This window comes from Anguilla rostrata, chromosome 1, assembly GCF_018555375.3.
Source record: "Anguilla rostrata isolate EN2019 chromosome 1, ASM1855537v3, whole genome shotgun sequence".
NCBI classification, from domain to species: domain Eukaryota; kingdom Metazoa; phylum Chordata; class Actinopteri; order Anguilliformes; family Anguillidae; genus Anguilla; species Anguilla rostrata.
The window spans coordinates 21137396-21160512 of NC_057933.1; the positions used below are offsets into that span (position 1 = coordinate 21137396).

The following is a 23117-nucleotide window of genomic DNA, read 5'->3' on the forward strand; positions in this document are numbered from 1 at the left end:
CACTGCTGCAGTCTCTTGACCATAATCACCAACCGTTGTATTTAATTGTATCTGTAAATCCTCCCCCTCACTCCCCTCCCTAGGCCCAGCTGGTGGTTCTTTCGGCCCAGATTGCCTGGTCCGAAAATGTGGAGAGCGCTTTGACCACCATTGCGGGCGGCGTGGACATGGCGCCTATGCAGGGAGTCCTGGTCAATGTGGAGGCTACACTGAATGTGCTGGCAGACACTGTGCTAATGGAGCAGCCCCCACTGCGTAGGAGGAAACTGGAGCACCTGGTTAGTGATTCAATTTCAATTTAAAGAATTAGCCAGGAAATGGTGCTTTCTGAGTGTTACTCTGAATTTGTGTAACTAAGCAACAGTGGGTCATGATTGCTACTCTAGCTCTTTTTTTCTGACTGTAGTACTTAAAAAATGCGTTGTTTGACATGAAAGTGACATCCCCTGTATTTTCATTATTATTTTTTGCATTTTGTATTTTTGTCTTTTTGAGTCTTTAATTTGAAGAGGGGGGTAATGGGGGGTATAGTTAACATTATCTCACAGGCTAGCATTAACACAACTTATGCAACTTAATGTTATTTGTCATGGTTAAATTCAGCTTTTCTAAAGCCATTTTTCCTTTTCAGATCACCGAGCTGGTCCACCAGAGGGATGTGACCAGGACTCTGATCAAGAACAAGATTGACAACCCAAAATCCTTTGATTGGCTGAGCCAGATGCGTTTCTACTTTGACCCCAAGCAAACGGATGTTCTCCAGCAGCTGTCCATCCAGATGGCTAATGCCAAGTTCAACTATGGCTTTGAGTACCTGGGTGTCCAGGACAAGCTGGTTCAGACCCCACTCACTGACCGCTGCTACCTGACCATGACACAGGCTCTGGAGGCCCGACTTGGTGGCTCCCCCTTCGGTACAGTGCATAAAATGCAGTCTGTTGGGCTCCCTTATGACTTGTTGAGTTTTGGCTGTGACTAAGCAGTTGCGGGAAGGGCAGTGCCTTTCGGTTACTCTGACTGAGTGAGCAGCTCTCTTTAAGTAATAACTTTGATGTACCACTAGTTGACCATGTGGTATTTAAAGTAACACTGGTCATGCACTGATGTAGTCACAATTCATAAATCAACCAGTTTCTGAAATGTAATTTATTATGACTCAAGTCTCTTGTGTTAATCATACTGACATGTTTATTTGGTGGGCGAATGCCTCGTCTTCTCTTGTAGGTCCTGCGGGTACTGGAAAGACTGAGTCTGTGAAAGCCCTTGGACACCAACTGGGGCGCTTTGTGCTGGTCTTCAACTGTGACGAGACCTTCGACTTCCAGGTGCTGACAATCGATGCGACTGCAAAGACAATAGAATGAATTCTATTTAGCAATATTTTTTGCAGGCACTTATTGTACAGCAATAGAATTTACAAATCGGCTAATTACTAAATATGTAGTAAAATTGAAGGGATTGTTAAATACTTGTTTACAAGTGAAAGCCAGAAGTGTTAAAGTACGATAAAGGCAAGGTTCATTATGATATTCGCATTGTAGGCAGGCCATGGCTGCGGACTATGACCTCTTTCTCCGCTCCCCCTTCTCCCTTTTCCACAGGCCATGGGCCGTATCTTCGTGGGCTTGTGTCAGGTGGGTGCCTGGGGCTGCTTCGACGAGTTTAACCGTCTGGAGGAGAGAATGCTGTCGGCCGTCTCCCAGCAGGTCCAGTACATCCAGGTGGCCCTGAGGGAGCACATCAACCCCAGCCGAGACCGCAGTACGTAGCTTCAGCAGGAAGTTAATGGCTTGGGCATCTGCTGAATCTGAATTTGTATTTGAATTTGCATCCTAATCCAACTTCAGTCCAAAACCGTTTGGACTTTTGAACGTGGTAGTTTGTTTTTTTATCCTTTTTTGAATACTGTGTTGGGTTATATGGTGAGCCTGTGCTTAGCTGTGGTTCTAAAATGTTGTTGGGATAAGATTGGGTTGATGGCCCCGTTTCCTGTCCCTGCCAGGTGCTCCAGTCACCTGCGAGCTGCTGAACAAGCAGGTAAAGGTGAGCGCTGAAATGGCCATCTTCATCACCATGAACCCTGGCTACGCTGGCCGCTCCAACCTGCCCGACAACCTGAAGAAGCTGTTCCGTAGCTTGGCCATGACCAAGCCTGACCGCCAGCTCATCGCCCAGGTCATGCTGTACTCCCAGGGATTCCGCACTGCTGAGACCCTGGCCAAAAAGATTGTCCCCTTCTTCAAGTTAGTGCATACCATGCTTACTTCATTTAAACTGGGCAGGGTTCTCCTCAGTGAATACACACCTTATCACCATGCACCTTTTTGCATGTCTGCATGTTAAACCTCAAAGCCAGGCTTACTTGTAAGTTTAACTCCAGTTTCCGTTGTCTGTTTATCACAAAAGACGATTACAAGATTATTCAATGTAGATCATTTGATTTTATGCAAAACGCTAGAAGAGTGTTTGTCCAGGTTGTGGTCAACTAAAGAAAGGCCCGATTATGCCCAGAATATTTCCAAATGTTGCTTTCTGTCGTAATGGTTCAATATTTGCGTGCATCTGTGTGTGATCAGGCTTTGCGATGAGCAGCTGTCCTCTCAGAGCCACTACGACTTCGGCCTGCGAGCCCTGAAGAGCGTGCTGGTGAGCGCCGGCAACGTGAAGCGAGAGCGCATCCAGAAGATCAAGCGTGAGAAACGCGAGCGTGGGGAGAACGTGGACGAGAACGAGATTGCCGAGAACCTGCCCGAGCAGGAGGTAAATAGAGCAGCAGAAATGCCGTGACGAGACACCATTGTGACCCCATTGCCATGGCCATAATGTTCAAACTCCCCTCCTTGTTGAGACCAGAGAATGTTGCTCTGGTTTTTCAGTTTCTTGGTTTCCCCATCATTTCAATCAGTCAGTGCCTTTGTTTTCATTACTGTGCAAGAAAGGCACTTGTCCATACATTCATCATGTCAAGTTGAAGGGTTAATTAGAAACTACACCCGTTTCATTAAACATGTCCTGCTATTTTATCACATTTTGTTTATTGAATGAAATCTAGTGGAAATGTAGCTAGTGTTGATCCCTACCTGACATTACCTGCAACCCTGTTCCTCCGCAGATCCTGATCCAGAGCGTATGCGAGACCATGGTGCCCAAGCTGGTGGCGGAGGACATCCCCTTGCTGTTCAGCCTGCTGTCCGACGTCTTCCCCGGCGTGCAGTACATGCGCGGGGAGATGACTGCACTCCGCGAGGAGCTCAAGAAAGTCTGCGCCGAGATGTACCTCACCTACGGAGACGGTGACGACGTGGGAAGCATGTGGGTCGAGAAGGTACGGGCCATACTGATGAATCACATGACACTTTCTATGATGCTAGGTGACTTTCATGGTTTGCCGTGCTTTTACCTGTGTGACCATGTACTCTGAACCTGCTAAAGTGGACTGGTAGTACCAAAGCTTATGTACTCTTGATTTGGTTTGAGAGATTAGAATGTGACAGCACTACAGGACCTAAGTAGATACAAAGGTGGTGGTATGCTGTATGTTGCTCTTCACCATGTAAACTCTTCCCTGACTTCTCCCTGTTTGCCACTGGTAGGTTCTTCAGCTCTACCAGATCACGCAGATCAACCACGGCTTGATGATGGTGGGCCCGTCGGGCAGTGGGAAGACCATGGCCTGGAGGGTGCTGCTCAAAGCCCTGGAGAGACTGGAGGGCGTGGAGGGTGTGGCCCACATCATCGACCCCAAAGCCATCAGCAAGGACCATCTGTATGGTACACTGGACCCCAACACCCGCGAGTGGACCGACGGGCTGTTCACGCACGTGCTCAGGAAGTAAGAGCCCCCCTATCCCCCCATCTGGTTTTGAGCTTGGGGTGGCGGGTCAATCATTTAGAATTGAGTATTACTATGCAAAGGCCACTGTGAATTTTACACTTGGTGATGCCCCTATATTTTAAAGCACCAATTTGTGGATCAGCTTTAGGTTTTGGGATGAATTGTTGTGAGCTTTCTGGCCTGCGTAACTGTGATTTCTGTATTTTACAGAGCTAGCAATATTTGTAGATGCAGAACTGCTTAGCCCCAAAATAGTTTAGCCTACAAGTTAGTCACTTGGTAGCTGCAGCAATGTGGCCATACTCTGTTGAGAAGCATAAGGGATTTATAACTTCAGAGTGAAAATATACTGAGATGTAGAGCTGGTACTGTTAAGCTGTAGGCGTGTTGTGAAGGGTAAGTGGTAATGATGCGTTTCAAAACTCAGGATCATCGACAACGTGCGAGGTGAGCTGCAGAAGCGCCAGTGGATCATCTTTGACGGCGACGTCGACCCAGAGTGGGTGGAGAACCTCAACTCCGTGCTGGACGACAACAAGCTACTGACTCTGCCTAATGGCGAGCGTCTCAGCCTGCCGCCCAATGTGAGTCCACACACAGTATCACAGCCTGTTTGCGCACCACTTGAATACTGTTTTGCCAGAGAGCAGTGTTTTGTTAGCATTCCCTGTGTACGCACATGCACATATGCAGATATCCCTCAATGCCAGCAGGTTGGCTGTGCTAACGCTTGCCCTTGCCCTCCACTCCACAGGTGCGCATCATGTTCGAGGTGCAGGACCTGAAGTATGCCACCTTGGCCACCGTGTCTCGCTGCGGGATGGTGTGGTTCAGCGAGGACGTCCTCAGCACTGACATGATCTTCAACAACTTCCTGTCTCGCCTGCGCAGCATCCCTCTGGACGAGGGCGAAGACGAGGCCCAGCGCATGCGCAAGGGCACAGAGGATGAGGGCGAAGAGGCCGCCTCCCCCATGCTGCAGGTACGCACTGTCCTTCTGTAATGCCAGGAGTACTTGTTCATATGGCATCTGTGTGCAGTCAAGTAGGTGCTTCTCTGTCCCTCATTACTATAATTGCGTTTTTGGGATTTGGATTTCAGTCAGTCCGAGCAGTTTTGCTGATTTTAACTTGTATGGATACTTTGTCCATTTCACTACCTGTTGCATCAGCCAATCCACATACCATGAAGATCAGTGAATCCTCGCATCCTAAAACACAGCCAGTGTCTTTGCATTAGTCCAATTACCTAGCGTGTCGCACAGAGTTGACACTAATCCACTCCCCCACCCTCATCCTTCCCGCCTGATGCAGATCCAGCGGGATTCAGCTGCCATCCTGCAGCCCTACTTCACCTCCACTGGGCTGGTGATCAAGGCCCTGGAGCACGCCTCTAAGATGGAGCACATCATGGACTTCACCCGGCTGCGCTGCATGGGGTCGCTCTTCTCCATGCTTCACCAGGCCTGCCGCAACGTTGCATTGTACAACAACAACCACCCTGACTTCCCCATGCCCATCGACCAGCTGGAGCGCTACATGCAGGTATGTGCCTGTAGTACTTGGATTCCTGTTATTCTGGATCACGGTACCTTGTTCAGATATATTGATCCATTCATGTAGCAGGATGCAACCTGTCTTTCTGAAAGCTGTGCTTGTGTGCGTGGCTCTGCAGAGGTACCTGATCTACGCCGTCCTGTGGTCCTTCTCCGGCGACGGCAGGCTGAAAATGAGAGCCGAGCTGGGCGAGTACATCCGCCGCATCACAACCATCCCCCTGCCATCTGCTCCCAATGTGCCAATCATCGACTACGAGGTGAGTGTACCCACTGTCCACCCATAGGGCTGGACAGAGACACGTGAATGTCCAACTTGTAATGCGCAACAATGGTTTTGTTTCAGCCTTTTTCTTAATTTAGTGCAATTTCTCACCATTTAGACTGTTGATCATTGTTTGCCAGTGTCATGCTCAACCAATTATAAATATGCACATGCATTTTCTATATAAGATTGTTTGCTGTTCTAATGCATACAATCACTCCATCCCCCAGGTGTCTATCACAGGTGAGTGGCAGTCATGGCAAGGAAAAGTGCCCCAGATTGAAGTGGAGACACACAAGGTAGCATCCCCAGACGTGGTGGTGCCCACCCTGGACACTGTTCGCCACGAGGCCCTGTTGTATACTTGGCTGGCGGAACACAAGCCCCTGGTTCTGTGCGGTCCTCCCGGCTCTGGTAAAACCATGACCCTGTTCAGCGCCCTCCGAGCCCTGCCCGACATGGAGGTGAGCATATCTGACATGTTGTTCAACATAGCAACAGTCTTGATGACCATGGAGTGTCACAATAATGCACTGCACATCGGGGAAGCCCCCTTGCAGATATTTCTATTGTAAAATGGGAAACTCTCCTCCACTCTTCCAGGTTGTGGGTCTGAACTTCTCCAGCGCTACCACCCCAGAGCTGCTCTTGAAGACCTTTGACCACTACTGCGAGTACCGCCGAACACCCAACGGCGTGGTGCTGGCACCAGTGCAGCTGGGCAAGTGGCTGGTGCTGTTCTGCGATGAGATTAACCTGCCAGATATGGACAAGTATGGCACCCAGAGAGTCATCTCCTTCCTCAGACAGGTAAGGGCTTCTGGGATTGGAGCATCTATGCCCAGTGAGTTGAGAGATGATGATGTATGTGTAACAATCAATGCTTCCTCTGATATACTTCTGTCCCTGCCCCTCCTGACACACAGATGGTGGAACACGGAGGGTTCTACCGCACCTCTGACCAGACGTGGGTCAAACTGGAGAGGATCCAGTTCGTCGGTGCCTGTAACCCGCCCACCGACCCTGGACGGAAGCCCCTGACGCACAGGTGCAGTGGAGAACCTCAACCATTTATGGTGTTATATTGGCACATGGCTCATGGATTACTGTGTGAGTGACTGTTTCTCTCTGGCTTTTGCTTCCAGATTCCTGCGCCATGTGCCGGTTGTGTACGTGGACTACCCTGGCCCCGCCTCCCTCACCCAGATCTACGGAACCTTCAACCGCGCCATGCTGAGGCTCATCCCCTCTCTGCGTACCTATGCAGAGCCCCTTACCGCCGCCATGGTGGAGTTCTACACTATGTCACAGGTGGGTGCCCCCCAAGGACTTTCTCTGTAGAGCTAGGCATAAACAAGTGTTCTATAGAGTGTTATAAACTGCCAAACTCAAAAAAGGGGTGAATGACTAAAACTGAGTGAAGTTTCAAAAGAGCTTTTGGATAGTTTGGAGTACAGAATACACCAAAATGTCCACCTGAACACAGATAATGCACACTCCAATCATAAATGTTTTTTATGATTTGTATTTAGCTCTTGTCTGCTGTTAATTCCTCCCACATAGTAAACGGTTGTTATTTTGCATTACATTTTGTATTTGTTGCGCTGACTCCCTGTCAATGGCAAGTTGCATAGCTCTGGCAGCATGGCATCTGGGGTCTTTACCTGCAACCTTGCGATTCCTTTTCTAATAATGTATTGTCCCATGCAGGAGCGTTTTACTCAGGACACCCAGCCTCACTACATCTACTCCCCCCGAGAGATGACTCGGTGGGTAAGGGGGATTTTCGAGGCACTGCGGCCCCTGGAGACCCTCCCTGTGGAGGGCTTGATCCGCATCTGGGCCCACGAGGCACTGCGTCTCTTCCAAGACAGGTGGGCACACTGTTTGTAGGTCCATTGCCCAGAACTTGATCACACTATTGTAGAAGTGACTCCATGGTATTTTGAGTGTCAGTCCACACTCTCTTCCAGACTTACATAGTTAGAAGCAATCATGAAGGAGGCCAGTCCAGGGCTTGGTTCAAAAATGTGCTCAGTCCTGCTAAGTAATAATAAAGCACAATGACTTGTTAAATGTAGTTTTTTGTATTTGTTGTGTTCAAGGATCTAAAAAGATGCATCCTAATCAGGAAAAGCCGTAGGTGAAAAAAGGTTTATGTGGTTAACTTTATGCCCTCTGATACATACACAGACTGGTGGAGGATGAGGAGAGGCGCTGGACTGACGAGAACATCGATGTGGTGGCCCTTAAGCACTTCCCCAACATTGACCGTGAGAAGGCTCTAAACCGGCCCATCCTTTACAGCAACTGGCTCTCCAAGGTAAGGCTGTTGTTGTGAGGAGTGGTAGATGAATCCTGGTTTATTGAAGTGCTTCAGTGTGCACCAGAAACACCTTTGCTGGTGTTTGGGACCAGCAGAGAAACATTTCTTTAGGTTAAATTTTTCTGTATTTTCAGACTTGTTTTCTTTGCAGCTTGAAGACTAATGTGCTGTCTGAAGCTGTAGGGCTCAGTGCATGTAGTTTCTAATGTTGCTATGCTCTGCCATCTATCAGGACTATATTCCAGTGGAGCAGGAAGAGCTGAGAGACTACGTCAAAGCCCGTCTGAAGGTCTTCTATGAGGAGGAGCTGGACGTTCCTCTGGTGCTCTTCAATGAGGTCCTGGATCACGTTCTCAGGATTGATCGGTGAGCAGGGTGGTGCTTTGAAAATCCATGTGTACTGTCTTTTGTCCAAGCCAACTGAGTAAACACTGTGGCGTCTCTTCCCCAGAATCTTCCGCCAGCCACAGGGTCATCTGCTGCTCATTGGAGTAAGCGGTGCTGGGAAGACGACCCTGTCCCGCTTCGTAGCCTGGATGAATGGCCTCAGTGTGTACCAGATCAAGGTAAGCACTCTTAGCTAGCTTCAGGACTACTGAGCTATTAAGCCTCTGTACTCTGCACACAAACTGGGACAGGGTGCCATGAAGTGTTTCACTGAAGTTAATTGTCTATTGGCTAGATGAATGTTGTCTTACTGTAATGGTGTGTATTTGTGTCTTCAGGTGCACAGGAAGTACACAGGTGAAGACTTTGATGAGGACCTGAGGACTGTGCTTAGACGTTCTGGCTGCAAGAACGAGAAGATCGCCTTCATCATGGATGAGTCCAATGTTCTGGACTCTGGCTTCCTAGAGCGCATGAACACCCTGCTGGCTAATGGAGAGGTAAGACCACCTTCCGTCCTCCTTTTAAAACCACTATGGTTTTGCGCCAAAGCATCAATGTTTTATAAACTTTAATGTCCCATAAACTTGAATGTCCAACCAAATTTGCAAAGACCAGGGTTACTGGGTGGAGTGTTCCACCACTGCATTCCTCTGTGAGTCTCTGGTGTGCATCAGAAGGACTTTCACATGGTGCATGTCCCACATCGCTCAGGTGCCAGGACTGTTTGAGGGCGATGAGTATGCCACCCTGATGACACAGTGCAAGGAAGGGGCACAGAAAGAGGGTCTGATGCTGGACACCCATGAGGAGCTATACAAGTGGTTCACCAGCCAGGTCATCAGGAACCTGCACGTGGTTTTCACCATGAATCCGTCCTCCGAGGGTCTAAAAGACCGTGCCGCCACCTCCCCCGCCCTCTTCAACAGGTGGGTCCAATCTCTATTAACCTGCAGCACCTCACCACACATTGGGTCTGGCATAGCAGTTGAATTCAGCCCATGGTTAACAGATCTCAATGACTTAAATGACTTAGCCGGTGAAGTAGTTTGTGCAAGCTTAATTTGATTAGATAAAAATGGGTTTGGATGAAAGAAATGAGGGGAAACTTAAGCAGGAATGCTGTGGGGTGATTGTGTTGAAGATGACTAACTGGACTTTCTCTCTTTTCTAGATGCGTGCTGAATTGGTTTGGTGACTGGTCCACAGAAGCCCTTTACCAGGTCGGCAAAGAATTCACCAGCAAGATGGACCTGGAGAAGCCAAATTACAAAGTGCCAGATTACATGCCCGTTGTCTATGACAAGCTGCCCCAGCTACCCACCCACCGCGAGGCCATCGTCAACGGCTGCGTGTTCGTCCACCAGACCCTGCACCAGGTCAGCCGGAACATTCTGTCACTGTGCCCTTTGCAATTTGCCGGTTTCTTTGTTCAGGTGAGTAATATTCCTGCTTCCTTTTTTTAACCAGGCAAACAACCGTCTGGCTAAGCGTGGTGGGCGCACCATGGCCATCACCCCACGCCACTACCTGGACTTCATCAACCACTATGCAGACCTGTTCAGCGAGAAGCGCAGTGAGCTGGAGGAGCAACAGATGCATCTGAATGTGGGTTTGCGCAAGATCAAGGAGACCGTGGACCAGGCAAGTAGATCATAGTTTCCGAAACCCTGAGGGAGGAAGCTGAGGGTCGAGGGATTTAAGTAGCTATCTTCAGAGTGTACCCGCACACTCCCAGTCACTGATACCCCTCTGCGTCTCCTCTGCAGGTTGAGGAGCTCCGTCGTGATCTGAGAATCAAGAGCCAGGAACTGGAGGTGAAGAACGCTGCTGCCAATGACAAGCTGAAGAAGATGGTTAAGGACCAGCAGGAAGCCGAAAAGAAGAAGGTTTGGCACTCATGTCATGCAGTTATGGCTAGAGAAGTTTGCATCTTCCAGGTCAAGTTCTTGAGAGTATATTGAGGCTGATGGGCTTCCCTTTGACATGTGGTTTTGCAGGTTGTGAGTCAGGAGATCCAGGAAGCTGTTTACAGGCAACAGGAAGTGATCAAGGACAAGCAGTTGCGTGTGAAGCAGGACCTGGACCAGGTGGAACCTGCTGTCATTGAGGCTCAGAACGGTAACACTGATCTCATCCATTTGTCTTAGTCTATGTTTTGTTATGGGAATGGTGGAGAAATGTGCTTAGCTGTGATGTGGAGAAATATGACCACTTTGGAATTATGGAATGTGTTCTTGACTGTACGGAACGGTGAGCATGGCTGATTTTGATATGATTTTTAAATGGATTGCATTGTTGATTGTTTTCCTCTTCGGATAGTACAAAGAACCAACGTATCTCTACACACTGAAATGCTGTGTCTCTCTGTGGTAAAGGACTGTCCTCTTGCTCCCTTGAATTTTCACTCTTATGTCATTTTGTCCCCCTGTCTCCTCGCTGCGTGCCGTCAGTCGTTTTCCCCCTCTTCTGTCAGACCTTATTAACTTCTGTGCTGTTTTTCTCGCTCTTCCCTTCACTGTTGGCGTTCCTCTCTGCCTCGCTGTGCCCCCTGGTGGCCGGGGTTAGCTGTTAAGTCCATTAAGAAGCAGCACCTGGTGGAGGTGCGGTCCATGGCCAACCCACCGGGGGCGGTCAAGCTGGCCCTGGAGTCCATCTGCCTGCTCCTAGGGGAGAGCACCACGGACTGGAAGCAGATCCGCTCCATCATTATGAGGGAGAACTTCATACCCACCATTGTTAACTTTTCTGCTGATGAAATCAGGTGACCTCATAGAGAAAGAGGGGTGTGGTGACCTTGCAGGGGCAGTGGAGAGAAATTGTTCACTATTGGCTTGAGAGCGGCTTCAGACATGACAAATCCAAATCAAGGACTCATGGGAAATTTCACTAGTTAATTGGAAATCCCTGACAACTTTAATCCAGTCAATTCAAGGAAGCCTTTATGGACCTTAACTCTTCATATTGTAATGAAGCCTTAAATGCCCCTCCTGCCTGGATCCAAGTTTCTCTCTTCTTCCCCACATGGTTTTACCACCCTCCTCCCCTCCCACGATCTGTCCTGCATGTTCTCAAAGCTCCCTCCTCTTTTCCCCCCCCTCCCATCCCCAGCCGTCAGCTCTATTAAGAAGCAACATCTCGTTGAAGTGCGTGCCATGGCCAACCCGCCCGCTGCTGTAAAGCTGGCCTTAGAGTCTATCTGCCTCCTGCTGGGCGAGGAGACTAATGACTGGAAAAAGATCAGACAAGTTATTATCAGGGACAATTTCATCTCCAGCATAGTCAACTTTGTCTCAGAGGACATGAGGTATCGTCTCCCATTTCATTCTCTTGTCTCTCTCCTGTTTGCTGGACAGGTGCTGAATCTTCCTCGCTGTTGATTTTGCTATTGCATGTGGTCCAAACCCTTGCATGATCCCCAGTTGCTCATTACGATTAAAGGAATGAAGTTAGTGGGAGCTCCTAGTTGTAATGGTTTGGCAGGCAAATATTTAGTTACTCAAAATTTACTTGTCAGAGCTTTTAATTTGCCGTTGTTTATCTAATTGAGCAACAGAAGCTGAGAGAGTGGTAAGGCCCAATTTGCTTTGATTTCAAAATTATGTTGAGGTAGGTGTTCTGACACAACCGCTAATCAGATTTAATTTCCATTCTCATAATTCTTACATGGCCCTCCCACCCTTCATCTGATTTCTAATGAATTTGACAGCTTGCATTGTTTTCATTCATTGTTTTTTTGCCATAATTGGAATACAGTGACTCAATCCGTGAGAAGATGAAGAAGAACTACATGTCCAATCCCAGCTACAACTACGAGCAGGTCAACAGGGCGTCACTAGCCTGTGGACCTATGGTCAAATGGGCTATTGCTCAGGTAAAGGCAACTCCTTCTCTTTGCCTTCCACTTGTCTTTCACTCACTGACACAACTTGGATGGCCATTTCAGCCATTTTATAAAAAATGTTCAGTAATGTTTTCATTATGCTAGAAACTCGAATGATAACCCAAAAAGTATTTCTCATTAGAAAGTCAATGACTTCGCATTGCTTTTGACTTTGACTATTGGGGGTTCAGATAGTCCTGAGGTGTACCTTAAGTGTGAAAAATGAGCACAACTCCCTGTGCTCCTCCAATCTCCTGCGCAGTTGAACTACGCGGACATGCTGAAGCGCGTGGAGCCTCTGCGCAACGAGCTGCAGAAGCTGGAGGACGACGCCACGGACAACAAGTCCAAAGCGGAGGAGGTGGAGCAGATGATCCGGGACCTGGAGTCGAGCATCGCCCGCTACAAGGAAGAGTACGCCGTGCTCATCTCCGAAGCCCAGGCCATCAAGGCCGACCTGGCCGCAGTGGAGGCCAAGGTAGGATGAGCGGAGTCTCTGCATCCTCAATGTCCCAGCATGCACTGTGTTCTCAGTGGATCGGTAACCTAGCCGTGCCGTCTCCCCGCACCAGGTGAACCGCAGCACGGCCCTGCTCAAGAGTCTGTCCGCTGAGCGCGAACGCTGGGAGAAGACCAGCGAGACGTTTAAGAACCAGATGTCCACCATCGCCGGGGACTGCTTGCTGTCGGCCGCCTTCATCGCCTACGCCGGCTACTTTGACCAGCAGATGCGTCAAAACCTCTTCACCACCTGGTCGCATCACCTGCAGCAGGCTAACATCCAGGTGCCGAGCAACACGCCTGTCTGCCACTTTCTCTCTTTGGTCTTTGAAATGCTCCTCTGAAATTCACAGGGTCCCTGTGGCCCCTTCAGTTGGATTATGTGTTGTGCGTTTGACCCCTTTGTAATGATGTACTCCTTTCCCCGTAGTTCCGCACAGATATTGCTCGGACGGAGTACCTGTCCAATGCGGACGAGCGGCTACGTTGGCAGGCTAACTCCCTGCCAGCTGATGACCTCTGCACTGAGAACGCCATCATGCTGAAGAGGTTCAACAGGTCAGTGTGGGCTCTCAAACGGCATTTTGCACATACCGGACTCATCTCTCTGGTCCCCTTGTTTGCGTCATGTGGACTGAACGGAATCCAAGATTGGCTAGTAGGTATGTCTCTGAACAATCGCCTATCTCCTCTTTCCAGGTACCCCCTCATCATCGACCCCTCAGGCCAAGCCACTGAGTTTATCATGAACGAGTACAAGGACCGCAAGATCACCAGAACCAGCTTCCTGGATGATGCCTTCAGGAAGAATCTGGAGAGTGCTCTGCGATTTGGAAACCCTCTGCTGGTGCAGGTATGAGGGCAGTGGCCAATACTGTAAAACACAAGCTCACAAGCTCCTTGTTTGAGTCTAATAACCCTTCTGTAGTTTATGAACTGTAATCATTATGAAATATCAGGAGGCACAGAACGACTCCATGTGAGTCAAACCCTTGCGGAGATGAGTGGATTTCGAACTTGGCTGTGTCTTTCAGGACGTGGAGAGCTACGATCCCATCCTGAATCCCGTGCTCAACAGGGAGGTGCGCAGGACCGGTGGCCGAGTGCTCATCACCCTCGGCGACCAGGACATTGACTTGTCCCCGTCCTTCGTCATTTTCCTCTCCACACGAGACCCCACGGTAGGTTGCTCCAGCTGTCTGGACGTGGTTAGTGTGCCAGTGAGGTTTTCCTGCTCTAGATATATTATCTCTCAAGAATGAGTTCTTGTAGTGTCCCGTAAAAAAAAAATATATATAATTTCACACAACTTTCTTTGCGCTTTCTTCATAGGTATTGGGCTCTTTGACAAATGGAATGTGGATAATACTTGTATAGATTATTTCCAGCATGTGCTTGAGTTGATGAAGTCTACACGTGCCCCTGGTCTATTTGGCTGGGTGATTTTGGTCAAGCTGTTCTGGATTGTGGTGTCTGTTTCATGCAGGTGGAGTTCCCGCCAGACCTGTGCTCGCGTGTGACCTTTGTGAACTTCACCGTGACGCGCAGCAGTCTGCAGAGCCAGTGCCTGAACGAGGTGCTGAAGGCGGAGAGGCCCGACGTGGATGAGAAGCGCTCGGACCTCCTCAAACTGCAGGGTGAGGCTTGTAGAAAGTGCGGCCTGTCAAAATACAAGTCTGTGATACACTATAAATCTGTTTGATTGGATAGAGGGAACACAACAAACTCCTTTTTAGTCTTTGGATGTCCAGTGAAACCCTGCCTCTTCTTGCTTGTTCTCCTTCTAGGTGAATTCCAGCTGCGTCTCAGGCAGCTGGAGAAGTCCCTGCTGCAGGCCCTGAATGAGGTCAAGGGTCGCATCCTGGATGACGACACCATCATCACAACCTTGGAGAACCTGAAGAAGGAGGCCGCGGAGGTGACCCGGAAGGTGGAGGAGACAGACATCGTTATGCAGGAGGTGGAGACTGTGTCCCAGCAGTACCTGTCTCTGTCCTCTGCCTGCAGCAGCATCTACTTCACCATGGAGGCCCTCAACCAGGTAAGGAGCCACAACCTCAGGCCTCTACATCCCCTGTCCTTTGTCTCCTTTTCTACTCGTACACTGGAGTACACATAATAGCAAGTTAGACCCCTTATGAAGTGTTTAAACCATTAAATTAAATCACTGGTCTATTACACTGTTTAAAGTTGAATGTCTGTTCCTAATTTCACACATCAGAATAGCTATTGCAGTTCTTGCATATTGCAGTGGTCAATGGGTCTTGGGTTTAGGTTGAAGACCCTGCTGATGTCATAGTTAGCCTGGAAAGTTCCTCTTGGACCAGAGTCCAAAATATGTCCTAGACCAGCTGCTGAGCAAGACATCATGGTCCTACTGCTCCAATCTGGCATGCCCCCTGTCTCCCTGCAGATACACTTCCTGTACCAGTACTCCCTGCACTTCTTCCTGGACATCTACCACACCGTGCTGTATGAGAACCCCAACCTGAGGAGCGTGAGCGACCACAGCCAGCGCCTAGTGCACATAACCAAAGACCTCTTCCAGGTGTGGCCTCCACAGTGACTTGATTCTGTTTGCGCTTGTACTTATGGTGGTACTGTAATTTTCACAGAATATAGAACCATTCCTCAAGGGGGGGGCAATTTTCCGACAGCCATATTTCTTAGTGGCATATGGTGTTCGCGCTTCCCTGTCGTTTGCATGAAGATTGGTGGAAGCTAAAAGGATGTCAAATATGGATGGAGATGCCATAGATAACATGAAATTCACTTCTATGTACTTGAAAGGTCATTGAGGGTGAGCTCAATTATTTTGTCTGCAGATTGCTTTCAACAGAGTGGCACGAGGCATGCTGCACAGTGACCACATCACCTTCGCCATGCTCCTAGCCAGGATCAGCCTGAAAAGCAAGACCAGGTAAGAGTAACGGATAAGGCTCTCCTCAGATCCGATACCCTGCATTTCAGTCAAAAGGCATGCGGAAGGCCGGATGTTGAACTGAAGTTTGTTGCCTCCCCCAGCGAGCCGGCCTACGATTCAGAGTTCCAGCACTACCTGCGTGGGAAGGAGATCGTGCTGGCCGGCACTTCCATTCCGAAGGTGAAGGGCCTGACCACCGACCAGTGCGAGGCCACGATCCGGCTAAGCCGCCTGGCCGCCTTCAACGACCTAGTGTCTAAAGTGCAGGCCGATGAGGTGAGTGCTCAGAAGAATCAAACAAGGAGTTGATGCAGTGTGGGAAGGTTAACTGTGTGCAGTTGATGCAGTGTGGGAAGGTTGACATCACCCATTTCTGTCCTTGCAGCAGTTCTTCATGTGGTTGGAAAGCAACTCCCCCGAGCTGTCTGTTCCATACCTGTGGACTGAGGAGAAAACATCGAGTGAGTCTTGAAATCTGAACACCGTGTTAGATTCAGATGTTACTTATAACAGCCTGATCATAAGACATACAGCATAGTATTAATTGTGGTTTTGGTTACTTTAGGTAATGAGTTGACTGTGCTAATCAGAAGGCATTAGAGTAATGATGCTGTAATAGCAGGTGATAGCATAACGAGTCTCTAATTGGGTCCGTTTCCTTCCCCGTGTCCAGCTCCGATCGGCCAGGCCGTTCACCAGCTGCTGCTGATCCAGGCCTTCAGGCCTGACCGCATGCTGGCCATGTCCCACATCTTTGTGTCCAAGGTCCTGGGAGAACACTTCATGTCCATCATTGAACAGCCCCTGGATCTGGCTAGCATCGTCGACAGTGAGGTAGAGATCACACTGACAAGACTCCAACCGATAAGACCTTTCATGTTTTCCTTCTTCACCTTTGGAAGTTGTGGAAAACCAAGCATATGACAGGCGACTGCTGTTCTATTTGTTAACCCGGGGATTTCAAAATGATTCAGAACGGCGTAGCGATGTGTCGGAACCCAAAATAATGGCAACAAAAGTCTTAACTCTTAATGGTTATAGCTATCAGTGAATAAAGTTTGTCTAATTTAAGCCACACATGACCGCACAGCCTTGACTGAAAGCTCTGCTGTTAATGACCCAATGATTTGATGTGCCGTTTGCAGGTGAAGCCTGGCACACCGGTCCTCATGTGCTCTGTACCCGGGTACGACGCCAGTGGGCTGGTGAGAGACCTGGCAGCCGAACAGAACAAGCACATCACGTCCATCTCCATTGGTAAAGACCCGACAGAAATAAACTCCTTTAATGTGGCCCAGGGAAGCACAGATGTTGTACTAAATGCCGCTCTGTCCCGTCTTTAGGCTCTGCTGAAGGATTCAACAAGGCCGACCGGGACATCAATACCGCCGTCAAGTCTGGCAGGTGGGTTGTACAGCAGGCTTCAGAAATCATATTACTCTATCAATGATGTGTCGCTGCCACTTAATTGCCTCTTGGATTCGCTTCATGTTCTGTATAACATGAATAGAAAACATGTATGTAGTTCTAGAGACACTGGGAGGTTGTCCATGACTCTGAGGTGATGCTCTTGTGTGTGTCCGGTGTCTGTCTGTGGCAGGTGGGTAATGCTGGAGAACGTCCACCTGGCGCCGGGTTGGCTGATGCAGCTGGAGAAGAAGCTGCACTCCATGCAGCCTCACGCCAGCTTCCGCCTCTTCCTCACCATGGAGATCAACCCCAAGGTGAGTCCTCCTTCCAACCCCTGGGAGCGCTGACTCTGGATCAGTTCTCTGGTTTAATCCCTGTGGCTGGTTGTGACTTGGGCCAGTAATGACATTCCAGCCCCTCCCCCGTTCCCCTCCCCCCTCCCCCCCAAGGTACCCGTGAACCTGCTCCGGGCTGGTCGCATCTTCGTCTTTGAGCCGCCGCCCGGTGTGAAGGCCAACATGCTGAGGACGTTCAGCAGCATTCCTGTGGCGCGCATGTGCAAGGTGAGACGGATGATCCACCGTGGTGTCTTCTTCCTCCTTAGGGTGTATTCGAAATGGGTTCAGGCGCTATTGGAATGTCAGGGGGCGTGTCTGATGCTCATGTTGTCGTTCTCCCCTCCACCAGGCTCCAAACGAGCGCGCCCGCCTGTATTTCCTCCTGGCCTGGTTCCACGCCGTCATCCAGGAACGACTGCGCTACGCCCCGCTGGGCTGGTCCAAGAAGTATGAGTTTGGAGAGTCGGACCTGCGCTCTGCCTGTGACACCGTGGACACCTGGCTGGACGACACTGCCAAGGTCAGGACAGTTCGTTCAAAACCATCGATTCAGTGAACATGTTCATAATAATGTGAAGGAATTTCCAGTGAGTAATAAATGGAAATCGGAGACTTGATGTCTGAAGAAAATTCAAAAACACAGAAACTCAAAACAAGCGTACACAGCTTGTTAGGGCTAGAATGGCTACACAAGTGAACTTCTTATTTAATATGCATAATCAGCACCGACCAAGTAAATGTGTAGCATTGGCTTGTGCAAGCTTCTCTTAGTTTCCAGGTTTAAGTGTAATTCCGTATATGGTCTGTTTGCACTGCAGGGACGGCAGAACATCTCCCCAGACAAGATCCCCTGGGCAGCCCTGAAGACCCTGATGGCTCAGTCCATCTACGGAGGCCGCATTGACAACGAGTTTGACCAGCGTCTGCTGAACACCTTCCTGGACCGCATCTTCACCACCAGCAGCTTCGACAGCGAGTTCAAGCTAGCCTTCAAGGTGGATGGACACAAGGACATCAAGATGCCTGATGGCATCAGGTCAGTGGCTAACCTTGGTCTCTCTTTAGTGGTTAGAATCAGTGTGCACTTATTCCTGAGCATTTTCACACATTTTGTGTTCACGTCATTGATACTCTCGTCCGATTGTGCTCAGAATGCAAAGAAAGGGAGTTAGGCATGATCCCAGCTCCAGAAAATGTATTTGAAAGTGCTGTCCTAAGTGATGGCGTTAATAGAGAGTTTCTGTAGTGACCATGTTTTGGTGAGGAAGCAATGTTGTCCACAGTCTTCCTTGCTAGTGTTGAGTTAAATTAGTCATCTTGCAGTAGAAGCTACAAGGAGCAGACTTCTCTGGAGTCTGTGATTTTGAGCGGCATATTTGAATGTAGGAAAGTGTAGTTTCACAGGAGTAACAGGAACTGCTCCACAGGCAGCTACTGGAAGTCTTTTAATCTTGCAAGCGGTTTTGTATAGTTTCATGTTTCATTTGTCCACATTATTGGGCTTCTCATGTTCGTGGCTTCATGTGTGTATTTCAGACGCGAGGAGTTCATGCACTGGGTAGAGATGCTGCCCGACACCCAGACCCCATCCTGGCTGGGGTTGCCCAGCAATGCTGAGAAGGTCTTGCTCACCACTCAGGGTAATGCCCTACCCGTTATCCCGCCCACATTCCAGATGACGACCGATGGATTTCTCCACTTCTCATTTTGGCTCAGCAGTTCCATCTATTCTCCCTCAGTGTTTCTCCGCATCTTTCTCTGTTCTAACCGATCTTATTTTTACAGGACTAATCTTCCTGAGACATTTTAATGCCATTTCAGTGTCGTTCTGCTTTTGATAGAGCACCTCTGAGTATGTGTATGGTCTCAGAAAAAAATAATAATTTTCTAAACACATCCACTTGTACATTCTAAATAATGGGCACAAACCACACTAGCCTGGAAAGTAAAATTTAGTCAAAGACTGGCAGTAGGTTAATTCCTTACAAATACAGGTTTACGTTGTCAAAAATGAAGAGTTAAACTGGCCTGCTTCCCAAGATTCCATTGACCATCCACATTAACTATGTTCTACAATCACTTATTACATTTTAATATGGCCCACCTCGGGTCCTGCTAACCTTACATAACAAGCACTAATGACCATACATGTGTCAGTGGGTGTGTTCTGCTGAGAGCAGGGGGGGTCTCCTCATCCTCCAGCAGCTGTATTTCACTGCCATCATGTCACCTGAGAGCAGTCTATCTCCTGCGTCCCTGTGCTTTTTATGTTTATGTCTTTAGTGTGCAGTTTTTGGCCAACGCTGCTTTCCACCACACCTGCCCCGGTTCCACCCAGAATTTTGTTTTAAGACTCCTGTTTTAAGTTATAATGCATGGTCACAGTCGCTGTTTCCCTTATGCCTGGTACACAATAGCAACAGTTTGTATTTATTTACTTGTTTGTGTTTTGTTTTTATACGTTAATACGTTATTTATTTACCCTTGTCCGTGATCTGTGTTTAAGCTTTTTGGCGCTCGAATTTTGTGTTCGCCACGGTTAATTTCTTTTCCCCTCCCTTCCCGGGCTCGTCCGCTCCCCCCTCCACCACACCCTCCCCTGACTCCCGTGCTTGTGCGGCTCAGGCACTGACATGATGGGTAAGATGCTGAAAATGCAGATGTTGGAGGATGAGGACGACCTGGCCTACGAGACGGAGAAGAAGAAGCGCACCAGCTCCTCCTCGGACGCCCAACCCGCCTGGATGAGGACCCTGCACACCACCTCCTGCAACTGGCTGCAGCTCATCCCGCAGACCGTCAACCACCTCAAGCGCACCGTGGAGAACATCAAGGTGAGGGGGACCAGGCAATAGAGTGGCCCGTTGTGGCTTGGAGGTCTTACTTCACATGGTCCATATATTGTTTGTTTCAGTTTTCCCAATTGCTTGTCCTCATACATCACTGCCTTGTAGGGTTTGTCAGAAAGAATGTCATAATTTGAACATAATTAGAATGTTATGTAAAAATATTTTTGTTCTAATAGAAAAATGTGGGTTTGAAACACTTATGGTGTTCAGTGATTTGCATGCTTTGTGTTCACTTTCATCTGCTGAACACACCCTTCTCACGTAATCTCATTGCTGTTATAAATTTATTCTTCTGTAGCAGGCACTTGTTCACAAATGAACCGACCAAGGCACCTGTGTCTTAACAGCAACACAGACCACATTTTTCTCCTCATCCATACGCACGTAACAATCCTGGTAAACATACGTACCGGTCGGTGCCGCTGGCTTTTTGATAGCTGCTGTTGACCTGAGTTTGTTGGGCCTGTTAGGACCCGCTCTTCCGCTTTTTCGAGCGGGAGGTGAAGATGGGCGCGCGGATGCTACAGGACGTGCGGCAGGACCTGACCGACGTTGTGCATGTGTGCGAGGGCAAGAAGAAACAGACCAACGTGCTGCGCACGCTCATCAACGACCTCGTCAAAGGTGCCACACCCTGCTCTTTCTTTTTTATGGCATAACAATATAAGTGTGGACCTTAAACTGGGTTCACACTTATAGTTCACCCTAAGGTTCACGTCTGAAGCAGTGTAAAAACTCTTCCCTGTACACAAATCATAATCTTTCCTTTTTAAAGGTAGCTTACCCTCTTGTGCCTTTGATTTGGATGAGCCAGAAGCATTTTCTAGCAGAGCTATTGCATGATGGCTTGTCAAAGCTTTACTTTTCGACTGTTAACGCTGGTGTGATCCTAACAACGTGTGTTTTGTCTCCTAGGTATCCTCCCTCGCTCCTGGTCTCGCTACACTGTCCCGACTTCCATGACGGTGATCCAGTGGGTGGCAGACTTCAGCGATCGCATCAAGCAGCTGCAGATGATCTCACAGGCAGCGGCCAGCGGGGGCGCCAAAGAGCTGAAGGTTAGCTCCCCTCATGCAGAGTTTGGATAGATTCTGTGCCTACCCAAGCAGTAAGACTGTATCATTTTTGACTCCTCACATGGTGTTGGGGTTGGGATTAGGGTTTTCTACAGCTGGTAATGGGCTGGTTATCTTGAAGTAGAATGCAAGTCGATGCATATTGTTGATCTGGAAGTAACCAATATTCATTACGTAAAGCAAGTAAAATATGCCTGTAAGACACTTGTCACCCCTGTGTCATGGGGTCAGCTGCACAGATAAGGGCTAAACCCAAGGCAATTTTGGTCCTTTGCAGAACATCCACGTGTGCCTGGGCAGCATGTTTGTGCCTGAGGCTTACATCACTGCCACCAGGCAGTACGTTGCCCAGGTTAACAGCTGGTCCCTGGAGGAGCTCTGCCTGGAGGTCAACGTCACCACCTCCCAGGGTGCAGCGCTCGACGCGTGCAGCTTCGGCATCAAAGGTGAGCCCCACCCGCCGTGGAGCGGGCGCTAAAGCATACTGGACGCCTGATTAGAGTATAACAGGATACGATTTCGATAGGTGGGGGACGGGGGGGGTTCTTACTGTCTGACCCTCTTTTACGCCCTATTCCCAACCTCAGGTCTGAAGCTGCAGGGTGCCACCTGTAGCAACAACAAGCTGTCGCTGTCCACAGCCATCTCCACTGAGCTCCCACTCACTCAGCTCCACTGGTTGAAGCAGTGCAACACAGAGAAGAGGAACATGGTGAGGCCACAGCACTATTGCACACAATCTATGAAACCCCTATCAGCCTTCCAGACAAACCTGCTAGTATTCAGTGATACAGACCCTTATGGTCATTGGTCATTGTAGGGCCCAACCTTGTTGCTGGAGATCTACCATCATGTAGGTTTTCATTTCAACCTTAATTTGGCACATCTGATTCTACTAATTATCAGTTCAACAAGATCTCTAGCTGTTGAATGAGGTGTGCTTTGTTGGGGTTGGAGTGACAACCTACGAGATGGTAGATCTCCAGGAACAGGGTTGGGCAGCCCTGTCCTAGGTGGTGTGTATAGCTGAAATGCTGGTCTTTGGTCCAGTGGCATGCCCTACAGTTCACAATGGAATGCTGACTGTGTGCCAGTGCCTGCGGAAGGGTGCTCACAGGACATCGGGCAGTCAGTTGTAGCATCATCCATGGAGTGAGGCAGTGCGAAATGTGGGTGGAGGACAGATGTTCTTGTCTGCACTCTCCTGAATTGAAAAAATGCATGCCTTTAGAAAAATATTTGCCATCATTCCCACTCCTATCCCAACAGGTCACTCTCCCTGTGTACCTCAACTTCACCCGAGCTGACCTGATCTTCACCGTGGACTTCGACATCGCCACCAAGGAGGACCCTCACAACTTCTATGAGCGTGGGGTGGCTGTGCTCTGCACCGAGTAGAAGGCAACACTAAGGATGACACAAGAATTAACTATCATACTATTCATAGTAGTTTCTCAAAAAAGAAAAAAACATTTAGTAGAGTAAGTCACATAGAATCAGAGATGCATTGACATTAAAGGAACATTAACATTTTGTGAAAGTTGTTCAGAAAGTCTTGTGGTAAGAGAAAAAGAGTAAGGGAAAGTCGTTAGTTGGACTGTGTGGGAAGGAAATGAGAATGTGGGATTTGGAGAATTTTAAAGAGGGAACCTGTATGTTTTTTATGAAGGAAACAGTGTTTGGTATGATCATGCATAATAAATCATAGTAACCATAATTTTATGTAGTGGTGTTTACTCTGAAACTTGAATGCTTGGTTGTATTGTAAT

At 48.8% G+C, this 23117-nt stretch overlaps 1 protein-coding gene across 3 annotated transcripts in view; it reads left to right on the forward strand.

Annotated features, from left to right (window-relative positions):
* dync1h1 (dynein, cytoplasmic 1, heavy chain 1) overlaps window positions 1–23065 on the forward strand; it is a 35583-nt gene extending 12518 nt beyond the window's left edge. The window contains exons 26-78 of one of the 3 annotated variants that reach the window (XM_064329614.1): window positions 84–278; window positions 632–914; window positions 1225–1325; window positions 1602–1761; window positions 2003–2243; window positions 2577–2760; window positions 3113–3325; window positions 3594–3832; window positions 4263–4419; window positions 4590–4817; window positions 5149–5379; window positions 5510–5650; window positions 5886–6119; window positions 6259–6465; window positions 6582–6703; window positions 6801–6966; window positions 7366–7529; window positions 7849–7978; window positions 8214–8347; window positions 8433–8547; window positions 8707–8868; window positions 9083–9297; window positions 9543–9747; window positions 9839–10012; window positions 10138–10257; window positions 10369–10489; window positions 10937–11132; window positions 12125–12242; window positions 12514–12729; window positions 12824–13036; window positions 13183–13310; window positions 13452–13605; window positions 13787–13933; window positions 14239–14389; window positions 14540–14793; window positions 15166–15300; window positions 15578–15672; window positions 15777–15951; window positions 16061–16136; window positions 16349–16509; window positions 16821–16932; window positions 17019–17079; window positions 17276–17399; window positions 17535–17648; window positions 17773–17943; window positions 18242–18459; window positions 18960–19063; window positions 20049–20257; window positions 20743–20896; window positions 21188–21330; window positions 21626–21794; window positions 21936–22060; window positions 22618–23065. In XM_064329614.1, the coding sequence (XP_064185684.1) occupies window positions 84–278; window positions 632–914; window positions 1225–1325; window positions 1602–1761; window positions 2003–2243; window positions 2577–2760; window positions 3113–3325; window positions 3594–3832; window positions 4263–4419; window positions 4590–4817; window positions 5149–5379; window positions 5510–5650; window positions 5886–6119; window positions 6259–6465; window positions 6582–6703; window positions 6801–6966; window positions 7366–7529; window positions 7849–7978; window positions 8214–8347; window positions 8433–8547; window positions 8707–8868; window positions 9083–9297; window positions 9543–9747; window positions 9839–10012; window positions 10138–10257; window positions 10369–10489; window positions 10937–11132; window positions 12125–12242; window positions 12514–12729; window positions 12824–13036; window positions 13183–13310; window positions 13452–13605; window positions 13787–13933; window positions 14239–14389; window positions 14540–14793; window positions 15166–15300; window positions 15578–15672; window positions 15777–15951; window positions 16061–16136; window positions 16349–16509; window positions 16821–16932; window positions 17019–17079; window positions 17276–17399; window positions 17535–17648; window positions 17773–17943; window positions 18242–18459; window positions 18960–19063; window positions 20049–20257; window positions 20743–20896; window positions 21188–21330; window positions 21626–21794; window positions 21936–22060; window positions 22618–22746 (8694 nt within the window). In that variant the 3' untranslated portion in view covers window positions 22747–23065. Of the gene's footprint in view, window positions 1–83; window positions 279–631; window positions 915–1224; window positions 1326–1601; window positions 1762–2002; window positions 2244–2576; window positions 2761–3112; window positions 3326–3593; window positions 3833–4262; window positions 4420–4589; window positions 4818–5148; window positions 5380–5509; window positions 5651–5885; window positions 6120–6258; window positions 6466–6581; window positions 6704–6800; window positions 6967–7365; window positions 7530–7848; window positions 7979–8213; window positions 8348–8432; window positions 8548–8706; window positions 8869–9082; window positions 9298–9542; window positions 9748–9838; window positions 10013–10137; window positions 10258–10368; window positions 10490–10936; window positions 11133–11479; window positions 11676–12124; window positions 12243–12513; window positions 12730–12823; window positions 13037–13182; window positions 13311–13451; window positions 13606–13786; window positions 13934–14238; window positions 14390–14539; window positions 14794–15165; window positions 15301–15577; window positions 15673–15776; window positions 15952–16060; window positions 16137–16348; window positions 16510–16820; window positions 16933–17018; window positions 17080–17275; window positions 17400–17534; window positions 17649–17772; window positions 17944–18241; window positions 18460–18959; window positions 19064–20048; window positions 20258–20742; window positions 20897–21187; window positions 21331–21625; window positions 21795–21935; window positions 22061–22617 lie in introns of all 3 variants that reach the window. The other 2 variants (XM_064329606.1, XM_064329623.1) reach the window with 2 other exon arrangements.
* Window positions 23066–23117: the final 52 nt, after the last annotated feature.